The sequence below is a fragment of the Thalassophryne amazonica genome, chromosome 4 (assembly GCF_902500255.1).
Source record: "Thalassophryne amazonica chromosome 4, fThaAma1.1, whole genome shotgun sequence".
NCBI lineage: Eukaryota > Metazoa > Chordata > Actinopteri > Batrachoidiformes > Batrachoididae > Thalassophryne > Thalassophryne amazonica.
In genome coordinates this window covers 70,501,285-70,523,364 of record NC_047106.1, presented here as the reverse complement: position 1 = coordinate 70,523,364, position 22,080 = coordinate 70,501,285, and the positions used below count along the sequence as shown (strand labels likewise).

The following is a 22,080-nucleotide window of genomic DNA, read 5'->3' as shown; positions in this document are numbered from 1 at the left end:
AAATCTAAAAAGTACTCCACGAATGGTCTTTTCACTGTCGATGTTTCTTGTTTCAGATGAAAACAAACCTTCTCACAAAAGTTCTGTGAAAAATAAGTGGCTAGTTTCTTAGATATCCTGATTTAAAAAAAAAAAAAAAAAATCCCCAAGCTGTTTCTTTCAGGTTCAGGGTTTCTTATACTTTTCAGCTGAATTCATGTGTTTATTTCAGTGAGTCCATGAGTTAACATGAATCAGTGCGTCCACTGTCCTTACTACTCAGATTGCGGCAACAGTGTGAACTCCAGTCAGGCCCCTGACAGCCAGCCGGTTTCTCCTGGAGTGTGGCCCTGGCAGGTCAGCCTCCAGGTCAGGGGTTCTCACCGCTGTGGAGGAGCCATGATCACCCCCTACTGGATTGTGACTGCAGCACACTGTGTCTCCAGGTGATTCTTTGCTCACTGTGCTTAGTTGTGGTCTGATCCAGCCTGACTGTGCTGTTTGATGCATCTCTGTCCTGCAGGAACTCTGACCCTAAGGACTGGATGGTGTACGCTGAGATGGTGACTCCATCACAGACTTTGTTTAACCCTGCTCATTCTGTGAGCCGCATTATCGCTCACGAAGGCTACAGCAGCCTCACTTACAGCAATGACATCGCTCTGATGAAGCTGTCCCACCCTCTGGACATCTCAGGTGTGTTTTTGTCAACTTTGGCCACAACTGATCCTTTTTGAACATTGGCCGTGCTCACACTGTTGGGATTTCTCTGTATGTTCCTCTTTGTCAGCACATCAGTCATTTTAACATTTCTTAAGCCTCTGTCCCATCGAATAATAAGCCATGAATAATGAGCCGGGTGTGTCAGAGATTATTTGAAGAATGATCCATGTTTTAAGCCGTCACGTATCTACTACTAAGGTGCCTCTATGTGCCTCTCTGTACCTCGCATGTGCCTCGAGTGAGCCACGAATGACCTGTCATTTGAACCCCGTCCAGCATTGAGTTGCTCGTGTCACCACATATGATCCACGCCAAGCCACATAGATCTATATAGTGCCATGTAACACGACGCTGGTGCACATTTAAGCATGGGTTTGCCCTCCCACACTTGGTCCCTTTAAAGTGTGGGTTTTCAATTCACAGCATCCATTCAAGATGTCACATTTTTTAAACGCAGGCCAAAACAAGATGCTGCACTGAGTGTGTGCGTGCTGCCGCAACTGTGGATCACTTCCAAAAAAAAGAGAAAAAGAAGCCACAATGAGGTGGCCGATTTAATTATATACACCCGCAATGGCATCGGGATGAATGTGAGGCATTATTTGTAAAGCGCTTTGAACGTGTGTTATAGATGGAAAAGCGCTATATAAATGCAGTCCATTTACCATTTATTTACCGTTGCCGCACCTGCGGACAGCGGTGGGATAACATTTTTTTTGCTGGTAAAGTGAGCAAAGTTTAATGGTCAAAAACATTTGTAAACCCTAAAATCAAACATTTTATTCTGTCTGTTGTGTGTTTATTTATGGCTGACTGGCTGTCACTTGCTGATTACATCATCATTAAGCGCAAAACATGATTGGCCGGTTAACTCAGGGAGCATTGTGGGTAGTGTAGTTCAGGTTCACTTTGGATGTTACAGTGTTTCCGTCCCTTGTCCCTTGGAAATCTGCTGCAAAACCATCACACATCATGCAAAAGAATTATTTAAATATCTAAAGGACACTGGATTACTTCATTGCATCTAAACAAATGATTATGGCTGCCAGGAGTTAACGTTTTGTAAAATCAGCGATCAGGTGGCGGTAAGCTGGTGCCGTCTGCCATTGGATCTGAAAGAAGAAGAAGAAGAAGAAGAAGCGTTATCGTCTGCTCGACACAAAAAGAACACAGACTAATTTTAACATTATTTTATTTTATTTCTTTGTGGCTGACGGTATCGCCAAGACTCGGTGGGAGAGAAGAGCTCTTATGGCACAGGTGTGTGCAGATGTTTCTTCACCATTTAGACCGTTTTGGATAATCTCAGGATGATTATTTTTTCAGATGAATCCCACTGAAACTAACAGGTAAGAATTTATATTTACTACATGTATTTTTCTTTGCCAATCAAGGTTTAATTATATTTTATTCATTCATTTTTCGTGCATTCTTTTTCTGTTTGTGATCTTTGAATTTACCCAGCAGTCCCTGCGGCGCTTAAAGTGAAATTGGTTTATCAGAAGCCGACAGTGTAATCTGATGTGGCCACGTTGAATCAATACCAAAAGTTATTGGTTGTCAGTTATCTGTAATAATGATAAATTTTTTAGCAGTTTACCGTCATAAAAGCTAACTTTTCAGTCATCTGATTAATGGTTATCGAAGCTAACGTTTTGGTTAGCTGTGCCCACCACTGCCTGTGGATCACCCCACCCCCCCAAATTATTTCTTTATTTCTTCTACAGCTTACAGTTACTCTTTTGCTCCTGGGCAGCTCTGCACTCCTTCTTGCGGCTTCACTGGTGTTATTTCTTCCGTGGCTTTAAACACACAGCCACTTTTACACCGTAATCCAACTTCTAACTTTGTGTTCATCCATTATTGACTGCAAAATCACTCTATTGTGAGCTGGGTAAATGCTCGTTTTGCACACAAGTCATTGTGTCAGTGCACACACACAGTGATCTGCTCCATTAACAAGATATTAATTATATCATAGGCATACCTTTACAGCTAGGAATGAACATGCAACTGTTTTATCAAGCTATAAAAACATTAATAATAGTTACGTTTAAGTTGATCCAAAATACGTTCCTCATGGGCCAGGAAAGAGAGGGAAAAAGCATCCAGATGAAACAGTTCTCTGTGATTCGAGAAGTGATTAGAGGTGTTTTCAGCATCCAAGGTTTGGCAGAATATGATTATAATCCCCTACAAAATAATTATTTTATATACAGCATCCAGCGCACAGAGCAGGTGGAATTGTGTGCGGAAGAGGGCAGCCTCTCCAAAGATAGCCTCTCAGATCCTGCGTAGCTGCCAGGCGCACTGACAACGAGGCTTTTACCAGCCTCGTTGTCATGCCCCGCCCAGTTCCAGGCTTCAGCCCTTATTTTCCCTCTTTATTTGGTTCTGCTCTTTCTGCCCCAGCCTTGTTTTATTAATTGTTATATTCATCATGTGTTTATTTTATGTTCTATTTTTGCTTTGGCACGTTCTTCTTTGTTACTTTTATTCTTCAGCCATGTTCCAGTTCCATTCTAGTTTTGTTCTCAGTGTTTTCATGGTTTATCATCTAGTTATTGTTTGCCTATTTTTGCTGTTCTCATTTCTGTAATTTGTAGTACTGTGATGCCAGGTTTTGTTATCACTTAGTTTCTGTTTTTCTTATAGTTTTGTCTGTCTGTGCCACTTAGTTTTTGTCTTGGTGTGTTTTCCCATCATTCTGTTTATCATGTTCTGGTATTCTTTTCAGCCCTGTTCAAGTGTAGATTCCTGTTCATGTTTTTCTTTGTATGTTCTCTAGTTGTCTGTAATCTCTTCACTGCTCACTTGCACCTGTGTCTCATCCTGTTCTCGTCTGCTCTGTCTGCACTCTTCTCATTTCTCACGTGTTCACACCCAGTTTCATTGTTATCAGTCTCTTTCTGATCACTGCACTCTCATGTCCCGCACCTGCACTTTGTCATCATTGTTGGCCACGCCCCATTCATCTGTCATTTACTTGCCCATTTGTCACCGCCTTTCTGCATCTCTTTTGCCTCTTAGTTGTCACCTGACCACGCCCCCTTCCAGGCCCTTCCTTCTCCACGTGCACCTCATTATCTTATTAACACCTGTTCTTATTTAAACTGCTTCAGTTCACTTCCTCTCTGCTCGTTTGTTGAGTTCTCTCACTTACCAGCACTTTGTCTCGTCCTGTTTTGCCAAGCCGTGTTTTTTGACTCAGCACTGTGTACCGGATCCTGCTTTTTGCCTCAGCCCTGACAACTCTGTTCGCTCGTGTACTGACCCTGCTTGTTTTTGACCACGTCCTCTGTCTTGTCCTTGCCCGGTACTTTTGCTCCGTGGACTGCCTTTTTGTTACTGAACCCAGGCCTGAATTAAACCATCCTTTACGCATACGTCCTGTTGTGAGCCTGCATTTGTGTCCAGCCTCTGTCTGTGCCTCCCCCTCCGCTCAGTCTTGTCAGAACAAACGAGCCAGACATGGACACAGCGGGCTCGAACCCGGTCGACAGGAACCAGGACCCCGACACCATCAAAAGGATTTTTGATGACATTCAGTTTTTCTTTGTGTGTTTCCGGGACTGCTACTCTCCGAAGGATAAATTTGATTTTCTAGAGCAGGCATGGGAACTTTTGGGAGCAAATGTTGAGCTTTATGAGCTCTTCCCTGATCTGCAGGACCTTGACACAATTTTTTATGGCCAAAGACTTCCCGACTGGATAAAACATCCTGAGGCCCACCTGCCCTCTAATGACGATGCTGAGTGGAGCGACTGTGATGAAGATGACGATGATGATTCTTCTGAGACAGAGCAGTTTGCAGTCCAGGACACGGTTAATGTGTTATTTAAGATACAGGACCTATTTTTTGAATATCAGGACAATCTGAGTCCACAGAACCGACGTCACGTTCTGTCGGCCCTTGATCAGCTTTTACAAGCCGAGTCAGACGTGGTCCACTCTTTTCTGGAACTGAAGAACATTAAATCTCATTTTAAGCAGGGCCAGGTTCCTCCATGCATTGAGGATCCAATTGATTTTTGTTTGAATCGGACATCACCGCTGCCTGTTCTTCTTCTGAACCACAGTATATAACATTGTCGGACGCAGCCTGGTGCGCATCAACGCAAAAACCGGCTGCACCATCTCAGCCGGAGAAACCGGAATCACAGCCACGCTCAGCACCCATTCTGGCCCCTTCACGGGCACCACCTAAGCCTGCGCCGCGTAAGACTCATGTGGACTCCACACGCCCGCCACGGGCCGAAGCGGAGCCGGTCTCCACCGTTTTGACGCCATCAGCGCGTTGGTACCTGGAAGCCCCAACCGCGCTCACGACTTGGACTTCCTCATGCCCGACTTCTCTGCATCTCCCTGAACTGACAACGGCTGTTCCAAGCCTACCACCTGTACCAGCCCTTTGTAAGTCTCATGCACCTGTGCCACGAAAGACCGTGCGCACCGCGCCTATGGCTGAACCAGTCTCCGCACCTGCGGCACCTGCGGCTGAACCAGTCTCTGAGCACACTGCTTCTGCGCCACCAGCTGCTGGACCGGCCTCAGTGCATGCCGCGCCGCAGCCTGTTTCGATGCCTGATGGTGCGTCGGTCGTACGCACGCTGTCTGAAACTTCCTCTCCGGAGCCTCCTCGTCCTGCTCCTGCTTTAGTGTCGGCTCAGAAGACGACGCTTGAGGACACAAACCAAAGGACGGTCAGTGACTTTTCATTTGAACTCTGTTTTTTACGGGTTTATTTTGTGCTTTCTTTATGTGCCTCTTTGAATAGTCTGTTAAAGGTCCCACACCCACTCCTGGGGTGGGCCATGAATGACCATGACACACAATTATTGAAGGTCTTGACTTTAATACTCAAAAATAATTTTGTTCCTTGAGATCTCTCCATGGTTTGGTTGTGGGAGTCTGGAAATTAATTCCACCCAACATCTGTTAAAGTCCTCTCTCTGGTCCCTGATTACATCGGTTAATCCCGATTACCCACAGGGTTTGATTAACCATTTTTCGCAATACATTCGGCACTCCAAGGAAGCACAGGTTATTCTGGCTGGTTCTTTTGTTGGTCTGCTTTTGGTTTTTTCTGTCTGCATTACAGCTCATTAATGTGGGTTCTTTGCTTTTTATGTTTTTTGTTCAAATACATTTATTCTGCATATGACTGTTCTTTTTGGTCTCTTTTTAGTTATTTCCTTAGGGTGTTATGCATATATCTGAATATCATGTGTCTTGGACTCTTACATTGGTTTGATCTGGTCTGTGGCGGGGATGTTGATGCACTTTATTTTTCTTTTTATGGGCTGTTCGGCATGGTGCTTCTCCTTATTGCCCAGTGGCTTCTCCATTCTGTGGGATTCTGTTAAGGATTTTATATATATATATATATATATGTTATCACTGTTAAACATTTGTAGCTTTGTCTTCTTTCTCATGAGAACGGAGATGTGCTGTTTTGCACCTGTCTTAATGCAATCCTGAGAATTCAATTTTGTTTTAGCACTCTGGGGTCAATCTGAACTGGGAATGAAGGACTGGATGTACTTATTGTTATAACATATAACTTTGTTTTCGTAGCCGCTAACGACTGGGAGTAAAAGAACTGAAGGTTGAATTTTGACTGATTGTGATGCTTAGTGTTCCAGGCAGATGCAAAACAGCTGATAACTGCAACAGACGAACGAGATGTGCTGACCTGAAGTGTTCTTCCTTACAGCTGCACTTGACGTATGCGTTTATGTTATGGGAAGAAACTTGTCTTGCGTCATTACCCCACCCTTAGGACAAGTTTCTTGTTTATGTGATGAGGGCGTCTCTTAATAAAAAGAGCGGAAAAGCAGGCCAGACTTTAGTGTAGCCTTGGTGTACAGCCTGGCCGCACTCCGCGCGTAATATTTGACTTTCTGTCTCACTGGTGTTTCTTGACTCTGTTTGTCTTGTTAAAGGTTTAAAAATGTTTGGAGGAGAAAATACCCAACATTGACTGGGGGCTCGTCCGGGATCTCAACAATACCGGAGGTGTCCAGCGGAGGTCGTCAAGTCCAGACGTAAATCCTTGGCCAAGGTCCGATCGATTGATCGTGTCTGCAATTGTCGACCACCGTTGGCATCGTCTGGTTGACGAGATTTTCCCGAAGAAGACAGACAGGAAGTCGAGTCAGTGAGTAGAATTTCTTTGTAAATAGTACTGAGTGAGTGGTGATCAGATCACATAAACAGTTAAATTCCGCAAGCGATGATACAGAATCGTCTGTTAATGCAAAGCAGTTAAACTCTGTAAGGAGGGTGCGGACTCCTCTGTTTATATACGCGTACCGGTAGGGGATAAAAGTGATCACATAAAACAGTTAAACTCCGTAAGCGATGATACAGAATCGTCTGTTAATGCAAAGCAGTTAAACTCTGTAAGGAGGGCGGACTCCTCTACGGTTGCGAGGGACGCAAGTAGTTAAATTCCGGAAGGAGGATACGGACTCCTCTGTTTTAATACGTAAAGGAAATCCCGGGTAGAAATACGTGCACTGTAAAAAGTAGTTAAATTTGGCAGGGACGGCGGAGTCCCCTAATGCAGGACATTAGTTAAATTTCACAGGAGGGTGAGCTCCCCTGGCATAAGAATACGCGTACGATTATTAGGAGTGTTTCTATGTGTAAATAGTGTTTTGCGCAAGTGTAAATAACTGTGAAAACTGTGTGTGTGTAATACTTTGGACAACGTTAGTGACAACCGTGCGTGTGGAAGCAGAGGCAAGTGATTCCGCTTCCTACGGGGAGGTGAAAGGAATCAACCACACGACGGCAAATTAATTGTCACGTCCAAAGAAAGTGTGAGAACTTCAGATTTAGAACACCCTAGGTGTGCCCCCGTCTGAAGTCCAAATTATAACAAGGGATTATAAAAATGGGGGGTAAGACGTCTATAAATAAGGGAAATTTATCAACTGACGACTGGAAATTTATGGAAGCAAAAAATCCAAAAACAACAAAAAATTGGAGACCTGGATTAATAAACATGACTTTGACGGACGACTGAACCTGATCAGTATACAGAAGCTAAAGAAGGAGTTAGAACAGCAACATAAAGGTGATGAGAAAAAGATGCAGAAAGTAGGGGCAGATTTAGTGGCATTTTGGGAGGAAGAAACAGAGAACAGACAGAAGGGAGCAGAGAAGCGACGATTAGAGAAAGCAAGAAAAAAGAAAGCTGTAGGTAAGGCAGAAGAAGATGTGATAATTCAGCACAGAGAACCAGAACAGCCTCAACAACCACCGCCGGCTGGACCGTCGGTGGCAAAGAGACCCTTATCTCCTCTACCAGAGGATGACGATGTATTGCCACCACAGTATGATTTGGCAGTAAAACCTAAGGTAAAAAGAGAAAAACCAGAAAAACCACAAACACGCAGTCAAGCAAAAGTGCCTACAGCCCCTCCCATGGTGGAACATAGTGATCAGGGAGGTGCCTATCCTATGATAGAAGTACCAAATCCTCGTGCAGAAACAGCAGGACAGCTACCAACCATGCTCGTTTATCGGACATGGAATGCTGATGATATCAAAGCAGCAGTCGACATGATACCATCGCCACATGTCGACATTGAGGGATTTATGCAGGATATAGAAAACATTAGAACATCTTACCACCTTAATGGACCTGAAGTCCAACAGGTGTGGATGAAAGCATGTGGCCCTAAATGGAGTCAGGTACGTGGAGACTGGAATCCTGCAGATCAACAAGGCGTACCACTGACACATGATGATCTAGTCTTGAAAACAAGAGTGGAAGCTACGATTACACGTGCAAAAGGAGTGTTAGGACCAAAGATAAATTATACTGAAATTACCAGGACAACTCAGAAAGAAGGAGAACCATGGATAGAGTTTAGATGCAGATTTGAGAGTGTATTTAGAGTCCATAGTGGCATATTGCCAGGAACACCAGTGTATGAAAACAAATTGAAAAATATTTCACCTGTGAAGCTGATAATGACCGATTTGATTCATGATGGCAACTCAACAGCTGTCATAACAGTAACAGGTGCCACTGAAGATGTTTTAAAATTGAGATTCACAGGTATGCCATTACATGTGTCACTTTGTAAACCATATTTGACAGAATGGCAAGAATTGGGACTGACAGTCATAACAGCTTTGTCAGCCACTGATTGGAGCAGAGTTGGACCACGAACGGAGTTCAGTCCATCAACTAAATTGTATAAAGTGCCAGTTAATGTCTCATTGGTGCTGACAGCTGGAACACAGATTGATGTGTCCACTTCACAATCCTGAGTGTTTCAGTTGAGTCCTGAAGAGGACGATCTTCTCTCTTCTGTACCATCAGGATTGTGGACAACAGGTCCTTCAGACGTAGGACTGATAAAAAAATGCACAACCTGTAGTTATAAGACCAAAAACAGAATACAGACCATGTGTAAGACAGTATCCATTGAAACCTGATGCAATTGATGGAATCAGGCCAGTAATAGAGAATTTATTAACAGCAGGAGTAATAGTGCCATGTCCAGATTCACCATGTAACACACCCATATTTCCTGTAAAAAAAGGCTCCGCCCTCAGTGGGATGGAGAATGATTCAAGATCTGCAGGCAGTAAATGCTGCTGTAGTAAAAAGAGCTCCATGTGTACCAGATCCGCACACACTGTTAAGCTCATTGAGATTAAATTCTAGTTGTTTTTCTGTAATAGATATCAGTAATGCATTTTTTTTTTTTCCGTACCAGTACACCCAGATAGTCAATTCTGGTTTGCTTTTACCTTTAAAGGACAACGATATACATTCACCAGATTACCGCAGGGTTACGCAGAGAGCCCAACTATTTCTTCTCAAGTCATGTCAGCATGTTTAGCTAATTTCGTTCCACCGGCAGATAGCCAACTATTAGTGTATGTTGATGACATTTGATTGCCTCTGACACACGAGAAAACTGCATAACTGACACAGTAGCATTATTATGTTTCTTATTTGATAATGGCCACAAAGTGAGTAAAAACAAAGTTCAGTTGTGTAGGGATAAAGTAAAATATTTAGGACATGAATTATCAGCCACAGGGCGCACAATCCTGTCTGACAGGAAGGAAGCAATTTTGCACGCTCCAAAACCACAAACCAAAAAGCAGATGTCATTTTTTGGACTGACTAATTACTGCAGGGCATGGATTCCCTGCTATGCAGAATTGACTAGTCCACTTTCTGATTTGATGTACAAGGATGATATTTCAATGTCAACCGTGTTGGAATGGAACAAAGATGCTGAGGAAGCTTTTGTAAAAGTAAAACAAACAGTGTCATCCACAGTTTTGGCACTACCAGATTATAGTAAACCATTCATTCAAACAGTTGATTGTAAGAATAAGTTCATGACTAGTGTTTTGGTTCAAGTGTATGGCTCAAAATTGAGGCCAGTTGCCTACTACTCATCTAAATTGGATGCAGTAGCAAGTGCTCTACCACCATGTGTACAGGCTGTTGTTGCAGCCTCTATGGCTGTTCAAAGTAGCAGTAATGTTGTTCTATTCCATCAGTTGACACTGAAAGTTCCACATGCAGTCTCTGCACTTCTGTTGCAGACAAACATGAGCCTTTTGTCCCCAGCAAGACATCTTTCGTGTATGTCCTTGCTATTATCACAACCACATCTTACGGTAGAGCGATGTACAACATTGAATCCATCCACATTGATACCCTTACCTGAGGATGGTGAGCCGCACAATTGTCTTGATGTAGCTACGGTCTGTACGAAAGCACGTCCAGACCTCCAGGACACACCCATCCCAAACAGTACAATTGTGTATGTGGATGGTTCTTCCACTAAAAACGCTTATGGACAAACACAATCTGGATATGCTGTTGTCACAAATTCAGAAGTATTGGATTCTGCTTCATTGCCATCCTCATTTTCAGCACAAGCAGCTGAATTAGTTGCTTTAACTGCAGCTTGCTATCTGTTTAAAGGTACGGCTGTATCAATTTATACAGACAGCCAGTACGCTTTCAGTACGCTGTGAAATTGCCTAACCAAATTGCTATATGCAAATGTGCGGCTCACACCAAAGGCTCTGACAGTGTTTCAAAAGGAAATGACGTTGCTGACAAAACCGCAAAGGCGGCAACAGCTCTTCTATTTTTCTCCTATATGACACCCCTCCGGATATGACCACAAAAGAAACCCATATTGCCAAAAAAAAAATATGTTTAAATGGGCAGCTATTATGAGCCATGGCGTGACGCATGTCTCATCAGGGGGTATGATATCGCAATTGCAATCTATTTTTTGTCTTTATGGGTTCGATGCATATGCAAAACAGCATTGTAGAGCATGCATGACATGTGCAAAACACAACTCACAAGGCAATTTGAGACCCCAAAGAGGTAAATTTCCAACACCACAATATCCCTTTCAAGTGATTCATATGGATTATATACAGCTGAGTAAACATGAAGGGAAGGAATTTTGTTTAGTCATAATTGATGCCTTCTCAAAATGGGTAGAATTGTTCCCTACAAAACATGCAGATGCACTTACAGTGGCTAAGGCATTGTGCAAAGACATCATTCCATGATTTGGAATACCAGAAACAGTCTATTCAGATAATGGAGCGCATTTTGTTAATACAATAGTGCAATACGTAGGAGAAGCGCTACAGGTCAATCTCAAAACTCATTGCGCTTATCATCCACACAGTGCCGGATTAGTGGAAAGGACAAAGGGCACAATAAAAATAAGATTAAGGAAATGTATAGAAGAGACAAAACGAACCTGGATTGAATGTTGGACCTAGTAAAATTGTATGAGAATAACACCAACACCATCAGGGTTAACACCATTTGAGATACTTTATGGACGACCATATCGTCTACCAATTTTGACATGGATACTAAAACAGCAGATGAGGAACAAACATTAGCAAATTTTATGAAAAAGACATTAACACAGAAAGAGATAACTTAAACACATTTACTGCCGAATAATTTTGATCTTCCACAGGACGGCCTTCCAGTAGTCTAGCCAGGAGACTGGGTGTTCATCAGAGTGATTAAGAGGAAGAACTGGTCCAGTCCTCGTTGGGAAGGTCTATACCGAGTGCTGTTAACAACACCAACTGCAGTAAAGATAGCGGAGAGATCAACGTGGATACATCACTGTAAGATACAGCGTGTGTTGGCGGCCTCCACAGTGTAAGGGGAAGTCTGGCTACAAAGGGAGTCTATTTAATTAGCAATAGATTGTCTCAATGCCAGTGAAGCAGGGAGATCCTTGCACTATTAGGTGAGGTGGTTAACAACACTGTATCCTAGCAATCATGACTGAACTACAGCAGACCCCGGAGCGGCGTGCTCAGCGCCGCCGCTGCCGGACTGTTGGTAGGGCAGCCGGTTGTGTTGTGATCTTAGTGTGTTTCGTGCTCCTCGGATTCCTGGCCTGGTGGTTGACCCAAGAATTGCAGCTCACTGTGGACCGAGCCAGAGAACAACGCAAGCAACATCAGAAGAGGTTTATTCATAATGTGAACGAGACAGATGGACACCCTCATATATACCATACTAATATGTGGTACAGATATGTTCATTTATTGGCTATGGAATTACGTTACTAATTATTATGTTTGTTCGCAAATACCTATATCCTCAACACACCCAGCTCTGACGGCTAAACCGTACCCTGCTAGGGTGACAGAATGTCTTATCATACGGATGCATAATCAAACTGTATTTCGGGGGCAGCAGTTCTCAGCAAATCTGATAAGATGTAACACCACTTGCCTCAGTGCAACCACTTATATGATAGGGATTTCAACAGAGGACGTACAAGCGTGCCCAAGTGCTGCTCCATTGACTAGACTGAAGGGAAACGCAAAAATATCATCACGTTAAATTGTCATCACAACGGCCATTCCCAATTTGCTTTTACGGGACAGGGAATAAAATGTAGGTAAAATTAAGAAACGTCTGTGTACCCAAACGTATGTTTTATCAAATAATTTAAGCCTAACCAAAACATAATATGTGGATGGTACTTATCTTCATCACATTGGACGGGGATGTAATTATACAGGCTCCTGTCCATGGGGAACGGATGAATCATGTGCTTATGTTAGTAAGTTTTGCTACCACCTGTAAATGGTACTCCGGTGTATGATGACATCTATTGGCTTTATGGTTCCAGACTGTACATGAGTCTCCCACCAAATTGGGGTGGTGTGTGTGCACCTACCCAGGTGACTGACCATACATATGTGGTAAGACCTCCACAGAGAAGAATGGCAGCACCAGACGGAGGAGATTGATATACCCAGATGTGTTACCACATAATCACATGTGGGGCTCGGATGTACTAAAGGACCAAAAAATTGTGGTCTGTAGGAGATAAAATAGCACATTCATTGTTCCCCTGGATAGGAGTGGGAAAAAATTCATTAATGATTGAAACTCTGAATTATTGATTGGGTCTGTTCATGAATGTAACAAAAAAAATAGTAGCAGCTCAAAACACTGAAATAGATGCTTTACGTACCATGGTGATGCAAAATCGCATGGTTTTAGACTTGCTTACTGGTTCACAGGGAGGAGTTTGTGTTCTGCTGAACACAACATGCTGTACTTTCATCCCAGACTCCATTCATTCAGTGGATATGCAGGACGCATTGGAGGAGCTGAATGAACTTCGTGATGCAATGCATAAAGACACCCTAGCCGTGAACCGGTGGAATCCCTGGTCCTGGTTGACTTCAGGACCATGTTGGCAGTTACTATTGAAAATGGTGTCAAATACATTTGTACAGCGTAATCTGGCCTTCCAACAAACTATGCCAAAATATCAAGCATTGAAACAGTCAGACCTTAGTGGAGAAAACTGTAATGACTGTACTGAGAATTATGATGATATTGAAAAGCTCACAACTCCAGTTCAAGCTTGAACTGTTGACGTGATGAGTTAACACACTCTTAGCCTATGAAGCTTTAGCTGAAAAAGTAATAAGACAAGTGGTGTAGTCGAATAATACAGAAAAACGGTTCATTTATACCAGTCGGTAGGAGTGATGTATGGTGGTGGTGTGGTGATAACAGAATCTTTGATAGACTGCCACGAAATGTGTCAGGTTATTGTGCATTAATATCATTATTGTTACCCATGACCCCTGAAGACGTTACGACATATGCAGCCTCTTATTCCTGAGGATTGGCAGAAAGGCATAGCCAGACATAGAGTAAAAAGAGATTGGAAAGGAGTAGGAAATCCAACATATATTGACGCAATAGGAGTCCCCAGAGGAGTGCCTGACGAGTATAAACTGGTTGATCAAATAGCAGCTGGATTCAAATCTTCCATCTGTTGGTGGTGTTCAATTAATAAAACGTGGACAGAATAAACTAAGTTAATAAACTAACTAACTAAGCTGGGTGATGCCTGCTATACGTTTAACAGGTGATAAACAGGTGGGAAATGTTAAGGATTTTATATATATATATATATATATGTTATCACTGTTAAACATTTGTAGCTTTGTCTTCTTTCTCATGAGAACGGAGATGTGCTGTTTTGCACCTGTCTTAATGCAATCCTGAGAATTCAATTTTGTTTTAGCACTCTGGGGTCAATCTGAACTGGGAATGAAGGACTGGATGTACTTATTGTTATAACATAACTTTGTTTTCGTAGCCGCTAACGACTGGGAGTAAAAGAACTGAAGGTTGAATTTTGACTGATTGTGATGCTTAGTGTTCCAGGCAGATGCAAAACAGCTGATAACTGCAACAGACGAACGAGATGTGCTGACCTGAAGTGTTCTTCCTTACAGCTGCACTTGACGTATGCGTTTATGTTATGGGAAGAAACTTGTCTTGCGTCATTACCCCCACCCTTAGGACAAGTTTCTTGTTTATGTGATGAGGGCGTCTCTTAATAAAAAGAGCGGAAAAGCAGGCCAGACTTTAGTGTAGCCTTGGTGTACAGCCTGGCCGCACTCCGCGCGTAATATTTGACTTTGTCTCACTGGTGTTTCTTGACTCTGTTTGTCTTGTTAAAGGTTTAAAAATGTTTGGAGGAGAAAATACCCAACAGATTCTTCCTTAGGAGGTTGGTTTCTCCACTTTATTTTTGGGTACTTCATCACAATTCTGGCCCAGAGTGTTCCTCTGGCACCGCCCTAGGGGTCAGTTCATCCCATAATCACACTTCTGATGTGTCCTTGCTTGAGGTTACATCCCAGGTCCACCCTCCTGACCCGGTAGTTAATCACGACCCGGTTGTATGTCGCGGGCCCAGGCCCTGTGTTACGCAGCATGGTCGCCCTCCTGAGCCACCTGTAGATCTGTTTCCTACCATGACAATGCACTATTTTGGGTCCCATGGCCGCCTGCCAGGTTTTTGTTGTTCAGGTTTCCCCCTGCCTGTTTTTCTAGGGTCTGTTGTTGGTCATCCTTGGGGCCTCCTGTTTTTTGGGCTCTGTTGTGGCTCTCCTGCCTCAGTCTGCCCCCCGGCCGCCCACCCAGTGTCGGGTCGTTTTTGGGCGGCTGCCCTGGGGTACCTGCTTGGGGGAGGGGTACTGTTATGCCCCGCCCAGTTCCAGGCTTCAGCCCTTATTTTCCCTCTTTATTTGGTTCTGCTCTTTCTGCCCCAGCCTTGTTTTATTTGTTACATTCATCATGTGTTTAATGTTCTATTTTTGCTTTGGCACATTCTTCTTTGTTACTTTTATACTTCAGCCATGTTCCATTCTAGTTTTGTTCTGTGTTTTCATGGTTTATCATCTAGTTTTTTGCCTATTTTTGCTGTTCATTTCTGCAATTTGTAGTACTGTGATGCCAGGTTTTGTTATCACTTAGTTTCTGTTTTTCTTATAGTTTTGTCTGTCTGTGCCACTTAGTTTTTGTCTTGGTGTGTTTTCCCATCATTCTGTTTATCATGTTCTGGTATTCTTTTCAGCCCTGTTCAAGTGTAGATTCCTGTTCATGTTTTTCTTTGTATGTTCTCTAGTTGTCTTGTCTGTAATCTCTTCACTGCTCACTTGCACCTGTCTGTCTCATCCTGTTCTTGTCTGCACTCTTCTCAGTTCACACCCAGTTTCATTATCAGTCTCTTTCTGATCACTGCACTCTCATGTCCCGCACCTGCACTTTGTCATCATTGTTGGCCACGCCCCATTCATCTGTCATTTACTTGCCCATTTGTCACCGCCTTTCTGCATCTCTTTTGCCTTTTAGTTGTCACCTGACCACGCCCCTTCCAGGCCCTTCCTCCTCCACGTGCACCTCATTATCTTAACACCTGTTCTTATTTAAACTGCTTCAGTTCACTTCCTCTCTGCTCGTTTGTTGTTCTCTCACTTACCAGCATTTTGTCTCGTCCTGTTTTTGCCAAGCCGTGTTTTTTGACTCAGCACTGTGTACCGGATCCTGCTTTTTGCCTCAGCCCTGACAACTCTGTTCGCTCGTGTACTGACCCTGCTTGTTTTTGACCACGTCCTCTGTCTTGTCCCTGCCCGGTACTTTTGCTCTGTGGACTGCCTTTTTGTTACTGAATCCAGGCCTGAATTAAACCATCCTTTACGCATACGTCCTGTTGTGAGCCTGCATTTGTGTCCAGCCTCTGTCTGTGCCTCGCCTCCGCTCAGTCCTGTCACTCGTAAGCACCACGCACATGCCTCTAAGTCCTTGTAGTAACTTGTACACAAACTGCCCCATGTTGGAGCTTAATTTTGAACATCTTGAAATTAGCACGACACTCAGAGGAGCCTGATTAACTGAAAATGACTCTCAGAGCCACTATTCTCCTACGATAGCTGAATAAATCCTCTTGTAACAAACAAAAAAAAAAAAACCATGCTGCGTGGCTTATATTCATCCTTCATTATTTGGTGGGACCAGGGCTTTATCATCTTTAATGGAGAGTCTGTGCACAGTGCAGCTTTTGTCTGTCACAGCTTCATGGTGGAGTGGAACGGAGACGGACTTTGTCACAAGAAAGCTGATCAGATCTAATCTCAAAACTCACATCTGGCTTCTAGCAAACTGGAGCTTCAACGTCATGCCTTATTTTTGAGAAAATCCAAAGATACCACAGACAAAAGTAGCACTACGCACAGTTTGTCCAGTTAGAGCCCCAGAAGCCTATGATGTCGTCATTACTATCTGCAACAGACTCGACAAATTTGTCAGGAAGTGTGTGTCAGTGATGGGGAGGGAGGCGGTCTCTGTGGGTGAACTGGTGGAGAGCAGGATGAGGTGTATTATGAACTTTATTATTAACAACAAATCTCATCCTCTGCACAACACAGTGGTTGTTCCGAAAAGCAACCGCAGTGACAGACTCCTATCCATGAGATGCAGGGCTGAGAGGTATAGAAGATCATTTGTCCCAGCTGCCACAAGACTGTTTAACGCCTCTTGTTAATGTATTTTTGCTTCTTATGTGTTTTTATATTTGGCTTATTTATTGGTATTTTATTGAATGGATGAATTGTGTATGTATGAATGCTCTCAGGCAAATGAATTTCCCCTTAAAGGGGATGAATAAAGTATTGATCTATCTATCTTGGTGGCTTCCCTCACTTGTCTCCTAGAATAGTCACAGTTGTTGAAAGCTGCCTGTTCCAGACACCACAGTACTGTACCATTTATATTTCTTAATGATTGATGTAAATGAAGTCCAATACATATTTGAAAAGAGAAATTACTATTTAGGCTTCATCCAGCATACTTTGTATTTACAAAGCATGCTCATACTCTGTATTTCACAATGTCGACTTTGATATTTTAATTGAATGTATTAACTTAGGATTTTTCTTCGTTAAATATACTGGTTACAAAATTAGTAGGGGTGGTGGCCAAGTGGTTAGTGCACTTGGTTTTGGTGTGGAAGTTACCCGGTTCAAGTCCCACACCTGCCACATTTTTCCATGTAATGTGGAGTTGTGGCAGGAAGGTCATCCGGCGTAAAACATGTGCCAATTCTACATGCAGATCCACCTTGGATTTGCTGTGGTGACCCCGAGTGCAAACAAAGGAGCATCTGAAGGAACTTACTATACTGGTAACAAAATTGTTTAATTTATATGTATTTATAAACATATTTAAAATTCTTTCCCTAAACTTCAGTTGTGCCAATTTTCACCATGATTATTTATGAATGGGCAGCATGGTGACTTACTGGTTAGCACTGTTGCGTCACAGCAAGAAGGTCATGGGTTTGATTCTTACCTGTGGCCTTTCTGTGTGGAGTTTGCATGTTCTCCCCGTGTTTGTGTGGGTTCTCTCCGGGTGCTCCGGCTTCTTCCCACGTCCAAAGACATGCAGGTTAGGTGGATTGGAAACTTTAAAAGTGCACGTGCAGGTGTGACTGTTTGTCTATATGTGGCCCTGAGACAGACTGGCGTCCTGTCCAGGATGTACCCTGCCTTGTGCTCCATGACTGCTGGGATAGGCTCCAGCCCCCCCATGACGCTGAATTGGACTAAGCGGTTGAAGATGTGAGTGTAAGAAATAATGACATCTTGCATGGTCCCTCCCTTTTTTCTGTTTTATAAACAGCCTCCAGAAATATTGGACCCGTGTGCCTCCCAAATATCGGGCTAAACATCACTGTGAACCATAAATGCTGGACAACAGGATTTGTCAGCACAGTAAACGGAGGTGAGATGAAAATATGATCAGATTGCCACTGGACTTAGGCTGAGCACAGACGGACAGACACAAGGCCTTTGCAATACCTGATGGCCATATTTAGGCCTCAGGTAATAAAATGGAACACCCTCTTGCATCGTACCTCATCTGATTGCTGCATCCTGGGTCCTCTGAAACACACATACCACTCCAATTTTTTTTTTTTTTTAATTTCCTGGAGCTCCACCAACACTCGGCTAAGTGTGCATGGAGAAAACCACTGATGTGATCACTGGAGAAAATAGGGAAATATCACTGATCTGAGTGGGAAATGCTGTAAACATTCTCAATTGCTGACTGATCAGAATGGTTATTTCCATCTTTGGATGGAATGTGATCCTCAACCTGCAAGCGGAAACTCACATGTGTAATAAGGTGGCAGAGACTGTCTGCTTTTAACGTGCTCTCCTCAGGAGAACACGTCGAGAGTTACACAATTATTTCTTGAACAATTCACCATGACAATAAATGGTAGACGGGCCATGTGTGCTAAACCAGGGGGCTCCGTTACACCACTAATGGGTGTGTGTTGGGGAGAAGGAAAGAACTACTTCCACACATCACTATACACTGCAGCTTTAATACAACCCCTGGCAAAAATTATGGAATCACCGGCCTCGGAGGATGTTCATTCAGTTGTTTAATTTTGTAGACAAAAAGCAGATCACAGACATGACACAAAACTAAAGTCATTTCAAATGACAACTTTCTGGCTTTAAGAAACACTAAGAAATCAAGAAAAAAAGATTGTGGCAGTCAGTAACAGTTACTTTTTTAGACCAAGCAGAGGAAAAAAATATGGAATCACTCAATTCTGAGGAAAAAATTATGGAATCACCCTGTAAAGTTTCATCCCCCAAACTAACACCTGCATCAAATCAGATCTACTCGTTGACATTGACCCTATGCCATGACATTGACCCTATGTGTCTTTTTACAAGGAATGTTTTCGCAGTTTTTGCTCTATGGCAGGATGCATTATCATTTTGAAACATCCCCAAACATCCTTTCAATTGTCCAAAATATCAGCGTAAACTTGTGCATTTATTGATGTAATGACAGCCATCTCCCCAGTGCCTTTACCTTACATGCAGCCCCATATCATCAATGACTGTGGAAATTTACATGTTCTCTTCAGGCAGTCATCATTATAAATCTCATTGGAACGGCACCAAACAAAAGTTCCAGCATCATCACCTTGCCCAATGCAGATTCGAGATTCATCACTGAATATGACTTTCATCCACAGTCCACGAATGCTTTTCCTTAGCCCATTGTAACCTTGTTTTTTTTTCTGTTTAGGTGTTAATGATGGCTTTCGTTTAGCTTTTCTGTATGTAAATCCCATTTCCTTTAGGCGGTTTCTTACAGTTCGGTCACAGACGTTGACTCCAGTTTCCTCCCATTCGTTCCTCATTTGTTGTGCATTTTTCGATTTTTGAGACATATTGTTTTAAGTTTTCTATCTTGACGCTTTGATGTCTTCCTTGGTCTACCAGTATGTTTGCCTTTAACAACCTTCCCATGTTGTTTGTATTTGGTCCAGAGTTTAGACACAGCTGACTGTGAATAACCAACATCTTTTGCAACATTGCATGATGATTTACTCTTTTAAGAGTTTGATAATCCTCTCCTTTGTTTCAATTGACATCTCTCGTGTTGGAGCCATGATTCATGTCAGTCCACTTGGTGCAACAGCTCTCCAAGGTGTGTTCACTCCTTTTTAGATGCAGACTAACGAGCAGATCTGATATGATGCAGGTGTTAGTTTTGGGGATGAAAATTTACAGGGTGATTCCATAATTTTTTCCTCAGAATTGAGTGATTCCATATCTTTTTCCTCTGCTTGGTCTAAAAAAGTAACCGTTACTGACCGCCACAATCTTTTTTTCTTGATTTCTTATAGTGTTTCTTAAAGCCAGAAAGTTGCCATTTGAAATGACTTTAGCTTTGTGTCATGTCTGTGATCTGCTTTTTTTTCTACAAAATTAAACAACTGAATGAACATCCTCAGAGGCTGGTGATTCCATAATTTTTGCCAGGGGTTGTAAATGCCAAGTTCATAATTCCAAGACATTTCCAAGTTAATTTATTTCATTTATATACCGCCAAATCACAACAAAGTTGCCTCAAGGTGCTTCACACAAGTAAGGTCTAACCGTACCAACCCCCAGAGCAACAGTGGTAAGGAAAAACTCCCTCTGATTTGAGGAAGAAACCTCAAGCAGACCAGACTCAAAGGGGTGACCCTCTGCTTGGGGCATGCTACAAACACAATATACAAAACAATTCACAAAATGAATATACAGGGAATGTTGCCGGAGCACAGGACAGGAGGGTTGCAGAAAGACACCACTCCCATCTCTGGATGGAGCTGCACCTCAGAGAGAGAGAGAGAAAAAAAAAACAGAATCATGCATCAGAAAGACAACAAATACAGTATAACTTGTCAGCATTAAGCAATAAGAAAAACAGAAGAAATACTAAGGTCACTGGTCCAAAGCTTCACTAAAAGACCCAGAATTTTTAAGAGGTAATTTCTTAAGTAGTTTAATGACTGAAAAATGTAAAGTAGGTTTTTTCAGAATGTTTATTTAAAAAATTCCTCACCCTATTATTGGATTTTTAAAAAATGATTATTTCTAAAGCTTATTGAGATGAGTGTGTTGTCTGTTTTGTCAGAGGGTCCACGCCTGATGGAGACTCCGGTGTCCCTGATCGACCGCGTGGACTGTAACAACTTAGCGGCCTACAAAGGTCGCGTATTACGGGACATGATGTGTGCCACAAACACGCACACAGGAGCACACAAATGCCATGTGAGACACACAGCTGACACGCACAATGGAGATCAAAGATTTTCTAATTCTGAAAGAACTGTTTTTTACATGCTTATGTAATGTTCACCACAAACAAAACCTCCTGTGTACTAGTGTTACCATAGTAACAGCTTTAAATAAACATTTGAATCAGTGACATTTTTCATGTCTGAAACGCTTTAAATGCTTCATAAAGTGAACAAATCTCTTTTGGAGTTGGAAAATCCCATTTAAAGAGCCTGTGAAAACATTTTAAAGGCACTGGTGTTTATAAAAATTCAGTTTGGGTGAACTGACAGTGAAATGTGAAGGTGGAAGATGTTATTTCAGTTAAAGAAACTCAAATGTGACATTTATTTCCAGTTTCACTTCATAAAAATGTTAATTTAAAAAAAAAAAAATTTTTCATCGAACAGCAGAAAATCTTGTGACATTTTGCTGATTTCAGAGCGACAGTGACGGCCCTCTCGTGGCCCAGAAGGGGGGGTTGTGGCGGCTTCTAGGGGTCACTGTTTCAGGAGGACAGTGCACTGAGCCAAACAAGCCCAGTGTCTATAGCAACACTACTTATTTCCTGGAGTGGATCTACCATCAGATGAGGGTAGGAGCTGACAGACTCCTTTAATTGTATTTTGAGCCAACTTCAAGTTTTTTTTGTTGTTTAATTGAAGGAAAACATTCATGTTAACAGAGAGGTGTGTGTGTGTGTGTATATATATCATTGATTTCCATTTAATCCACTAGATGGTGTATGCCGCCTGTGAGCTGTTGCCAGCAGCCGCCATCTTGCTTAGCGTTATGCGTTGTCAGGCAGATTAAATAGAAATAGATTATTTGCTGACTTTAACTTGGGTTAAAGTGATCTGAAAAAGCTGTTTT

The 22,080-nt window shown here is 42.6% G+C and overlaps 1 protein-coding gene across 1 annotated transcript in view; it reads left to right on the top strand.

Annotated features, from left to right (window-relative positions):
* Positions 1–21,871, top strand: part of LOC117508943 (transmembrane protease serine 2-like) — a 62,669-nt gene extending 40,798 nt beyond the window's left edge. Inside the window, exons 8-12 of the mRNA XM_034168779.1 lie at positions 263–425; positions 503–675; positions 18,251–18,352; positions 21,065–21,201; positions 21,650–21,871. Coding sequence (XP_034024670.1) covers positions 263–425; positions 503–675; positions 18,251–18,352; positions 21,065–21,201; positions 21,650–21,826 — 752 coding nt within the window. The 3' untranslated portion in view covers positions 21,827–21,871. The remainder of the gene's footprint in view (positions 1–262; positions 426–502; positions 676–18,250; positions 18,353–21,064; positions 21,202–21,649) is intronic.
* The last annotated feature ends 209 nt before the right edge of the window (positions 21,872–22,080 follow it).